The 5,262-nt window shown below is 35.0% G+C and overlaps 1 protein-coding gene across 1 annotated transcript in view; it reads right to left on the bottom strand.

Annotated features, from left to right (window-relative positions):
• The window catches only part of Pon2 (paraoxonase 2), a 34,482-nt gene that overhangs the window by 1,585 nt on the left and 27,635 nt on the right, over nucleotides 1–5,262 (bottom strand). The window contains exons 6-8 of the mRNA XM_047560202.1: nucleotides 4,131–4,331; nucleotides 1,434–1,515; nucleotides 614–742 (exon numbers count right to left, since the gene is read on the bottom strand). Coding sequence (XP_047416158.1) covers nucleotides 614–742; nucleotides 1,434–1,515; nucleotides 4,131–4,331 — 412 coding nt within the window. The remainder of the gene's footprint in view (nucleotides 1–613; nucleotides 743–1,433; nucleotides 1,516–4,130; nucleotides 4,332–5,262) is intronic.

Below are 5,262 nucleotides of genomic sequence, written 5' to 3'. Positions count from 1 at the left end.
CTATGCAGGAAATAAGAAGTATTAACATAGAGCCACCATATTTGTATGTCACACAACGGCCAATAATTTCTGTCTTCCACAGTGATTAAGAGGATATGCTGTTAAAAACAGCAGTTACCAATCTTTTGAATGTTTAAATTACTTTCTCAAACCTTCAAAGAAAATCCTTTAAAAAACCATCTAGTTATGCCATGCCAACACAGGATTTAGTGTTATTATTGCAATTCAAGATTAGGAGAAATACTTTCACACTAATGTGCCTACTATCACACTACTTCAACATGAACAAAAATCATGTCATGTGGTGAACTGACAATAAATGGGATATTTTAAAAATTTCTAGTATACCGCACAAGAAGGACACATGTCTTTATAAAAATGCCTTTTGACTAATTTCTACCATTATTTAATACATCAAAAGACTACCCTTCTTGAAGCATTTGAACAATGCAACATTCTGCCAATTATTGGCTTAAAGCAATTAAAATCACCACACAAGTTTATCGTATTATTGGTTTAAGAGAACTAAGAAATCATCCCTGTGACAGTTCACTGGAGTATTAGTTCAAAAGGACTTGAATAATGAGGGTTGAAAAACTCAAACTATAAACACCTCTGATGAGGGAGGATTGTTGGGGTCATACACAAAGAGCTTCTGGCCATTAGGATGACAGCCTATCCAGATGTCCCCCGAAGAAGGATCAATAGATACATTATCCACCAGTGTATCCAACTGAAGTACCTAACAAGTAAAGAAATATCAGTATCTAAATGACATGAGCAACTTAATTAGATAATTCAGAGCTAAACTTCCCTGCCTCTATGCATGTGGGGAAATTACACACATCTTCCTTGAAACACCAATATTGCTTAAAATAAATTTAATGAACTGGTTGGGAGCCACTTTTTATCTTCTCTGAAATTAAGAGAGGGCGATGCTCAATCTCTCAAAAAAATGAACTCCTTTTCCCTTAAAAGATGCACGATGATCAGTTAGCTCAAGAAACTCCATCAAAGCAAGAGAGGAAATTCTTAATCAACCTAAAATATGTGTTGTAGAGCAGGAAGAAAATAATAATGGTGTAGAACCCAATTTCTACCTTCATTTATTATTGAAAGAACTGACACCATGCATAAATCTTCATTTGAGAATTCATCTATTAGTCTTTTCAATTGTGAAAATTCTTATTGGAATTCATCAAATGCCATCAATACTTCATAGAATGAGCTCTAAATCTGATGCAAACATCACTCTCAACCAGCTGCTGCATGTAATCAGAGTCAGTCCTTGTGATCACTGGGAACATGAGATTTCTCTCATAAGGAGGTAATTTCTAAAAAAACAGAACTGTTACACTAGCATCCACTTGTTCTAAGTGTGGTATTGGTATAATAGATGAATACCTATTTTACACATAAAAATAAATATTTACCTTTATCTGAGTTAAATTCATATTAGGGTGCTTTTCCAAAACATGAATTTCATGTGCCAATATGTCAGCAACATAGAGATACCTTAGTGGAAAGGACATACTGGTTAGAGCTTCCTGCCAACAAATAGCTTCATTAATATAGTATAAGAGAATAAGTCTTAATAACCTGCCAAGAAGTTAATCAATGATGGGTCCTCAAGGAATACTTGATAAAGGTCAATTTTTATTTAAAAAGTAAAGCTTTCAAAATCAATTCAATGGTGCTACAACAATCATGGAATTATTAAATTATTTTTCAAAAGGTTTGTAAGGAAAAATAACATAGGACATCAATTTGACTATAAAGCCCATGATATTTCCCACTGAAATGACAATAAAACAGATGTTTGGTTTCATAAGAAAAGCTTCTACATTCCACAGTGTAATTTAACATTTCTAACTATCACATACAGAAATATATGGTATAGAATATATTTTATTAATACTATTTGCTACGACTTATTAATATTCAATAAAATCTTAGTGCATAGAGAATTTTAAGAGTAAGAGATAAGTATCAATTCAGAGCAATCCCTGTATACCCATGGAGTGTGAATTAATGGGCTACTCCAGATAGTTTTATTGCCTGAACTGGTTGTTCCGTGGCCACCGTTGCAATGAGCAATCATCACTTGAACTCTGCGGTGGCAGATACAAACCTGAAGCAGACACAGCCTTTCTCCCCAGTGTTTGGGAGGATCAGATTGGTTTTTACAAATGCAACACCTAAGTCGGCATGATTGGTATCACGAGAAATAGTTCAGGCCTAGAAACTGAAGAAATCTCTAACCCCTGAGAATGCAAAAAGATTCACAAAGGATGGGGCACCGGCATGAAGAACACAGAAGTAGAGATTAGATCTGAGAGTACAAGGCTGAATCACCTTCCACCAAAAGAAAACACATGAGCCAAAGAACAGGGTAAAAGTGAAGAAGGAATGTTTGTCAATGAGTTTGTTGTCTAAAACATGGAAAGTATGAAAATAACAGAAAAGGAAGGGTGGAGCTTGTCTTTAAAAGAAAATCAACTCTTCCCTGCCTCGATTTGATGAATACTTGGACTCCACTGGAGTTTTAGAACAACCAAGTGGCATAATAACAAATGGTGTGCTCAGTTCAACAATTACTGAACATTTGCTTTGCACATGGTGCTGTGCTCCATGTAAGGAGTCAGAGAGGAAGACAGAGCACCCACTGTGGGAGCCCTTAATGGGTAATGAACCACAGAAAGACAAAATAGGCAAGAGTGCAAAAGATGGAAGGAGGCTGAAAACTGTTTGGAACGATGTCTTACTAGCCAAAGATGAAGAACTGAAGCCAGGCAAGCATTAATGGGAAAGGAGGGTGAGTGGGTGAAGAAGGAGTCAGAGCTGAATTTCCCTCCTCCTCCTCCTCCTCCTTCTTCATTTTTATTACTGTTTAGCTTGAGTGACTGGAAAGTTTGACTGTCATAACAGAAATATGAGAGTTGGGGAGAAAAACGGATTTGCTGGAGAGGGTGAATCAGGTCAGCTAGAGACAATTCAAATTAAATGATTTTACATTCATTTTCTGTAAATAACAAGAAAGAAGGATAAATTACATGGCAAAAATAAGGAACATTTGTTGTCAAGTAATGCCAGATTTATTTCCTGTTATATTTGTGGTAGTTTAAATTGTTCAGTGTGTTAAGGCAGTAGGAGAGAAAGCTGGCAAAGAATTTAATGTCCTTTCTTGTAGACTGCGGTTGTGCACAGAAAAATAGAGAATTTCTGGAAGATAATTCAGCAATATTTTTTACAGTTAATGTTTCAAGGGTCCACACTGAGCAACTAGTGCTATTTCTAGGGGCTCAATCTACAGAAATACTTGTACAAAAAGGTGGGCCTCATAATTCCATTTAACTAGGATTTGAACACAGGTCTGTATGAGTCCAAAATCTGCAAGTTTAACCATTATGTTCTAATGCTCTCTTAGGGAGTTTTTCCATTAAAAATATCTGGATAAGTTTCAGTGGTAAATGAGAAGTAAAGATTATTTTATGCATAATAGTAATTGACATATTCATCAACAGAGAATTGTTTGAATTAATTTAGGATCATCCTTATAATGGCATAATATCTAATAAAAATGATATATTTGTTTAAAAGGAAACATCTGATACTTTAATATGCAGATATAATAAGATCTCATTTTATTAAAATTTACATTTACAAAATTTATTGTTACTATTATTATTATTTTGGTACCAGAGATTGAACCCAGGGGCATTTAACCACTGAGCCACATCCCAGTCCTTTTTACTTTTTATTTTGAGACAGGGTCTCACCAGTAGCTTAGGGCCTTGCTAAATTGCTGAGACTGGCCTTGAACTTGTGATCCTCTTGCCTTAGTCTCTAGAGCTGCTGGGATTATAGGCGTATACTATCACGCCTGGCTATAAAATTAAATTTGACAATGGTATATACCAAAGGTTATATATTATATGCAAATACCTAACATATTATTCATAAATACATATAATTATGCATTATATGCCAATATGTCATATGTTATGCACAGGAGATTATATAAAAATATCAAGGAAGTCATTTTCAAACTGAAAAAAAAAATGCAAACCAAAGGTTTTGACCAATCTCATGATTTAGGAAAAATGAAGATATTCTGTAAGGGGCCATACTTTTTATCAGGTGAAATATTGATCCCATTTGCTGAATCAAATCCTTCTGCTACCACTTTAACTTCATTTGGACTGTAGTAAACAACATTTGCCCAGTGTAAGTTCACATATGTTTCCAAATACTTCAAGAAAGGATCAGAGAAGTAGTGGTCATTGGTGGCATAGAAATGTCTTGGTCCGATAGCTATTATATCATTTACACTGAAAGAGAAAAACAACATGTGAGAGAAAACAAATAACTTGTTGGTATCCATATTAAAGATTAAATACCCATAAGGTTTATACAACATGTGTTTTAAATTTTTGATAAGAGGTTCTACAGGAAAACATGAACTAAATTCAGTGGCTACAGTCACATATAATATACTGTAATATCATTAGCAAGAGAGCAGTTTTGTACAGCAGCAGGTAACTTGAAGACAGATCTTTAGCAATTATGGCAGGATCATTATTAAAAAAAAAGAACTTGGTACCATCATGGTGTGTTTGATGCAAGCAATGTAGGGTTTAACAATTACATGTAAAGACAGAACTGTCCAGAATGCAGAGTTGGAGAGGGTCTGATTGACTGGTGAGCTGGTTAGGCCGTCAGTAACATTTACCTAGCCCCCGTTTACTCAGTTGCTAGATTTTTCCTGATGTCCCATGCTTAGTTATTAGTCAAACTAAGGTTGACTGTTCAATTTCTACCTGCCTCACAAAGTCGACATGCTGAGAATGAACAGGCACTCAATAAACACTTGCAGAGAGATGGATGATGAAATTGCCATAGTACAATGCTTCAGGTGAGAGATTGATATGCTAAAAACAATTACATTTTAAAAACCAGTTAGGCAAAGGTGTTATTAAATTTAAATTCCAATTATCCTATGCAAAAATTTCTGAAAGAGCTGCTTTTCTTCTTTGTCAAATGAAAAATACAGAGCTACAGGGAAGGTTGGTCTCCTTCTCTCTGAAAGAGCTCTATAATACAGAGGCTGCCTGAATAGTATTTATGCTCCTATTTATTATAAAGTGCATTTTGGGGAAAAAATGATTGGAAGTTCCATGCTTACGCCCTAGATAAGGAAGTAGAAATTAAAAATATCCATCAAATTTAAACTAAAAGCAGTAGGCAACTGCGAGCTGAGCT

Source organism: Sciurus carolinensis, chromosome 8 (assembly GCF_902686445.1).
Source record: "Sciurus carolinensis chromosome 8, mSciCar1.2, whole genome shotgun sequence".
NCBI classification, from domain to species: domain Eukaryota; kingdom Metazoa; phylum Chordata; class Mammalia; order Rodentia; family Sciuridae; genus Sciurus; species Sciurus carolinensis.
Note: the sequence above shows the minus strand (reverse complement) of the source record. Positions and strands in the feature narration are given on the sequence as shown.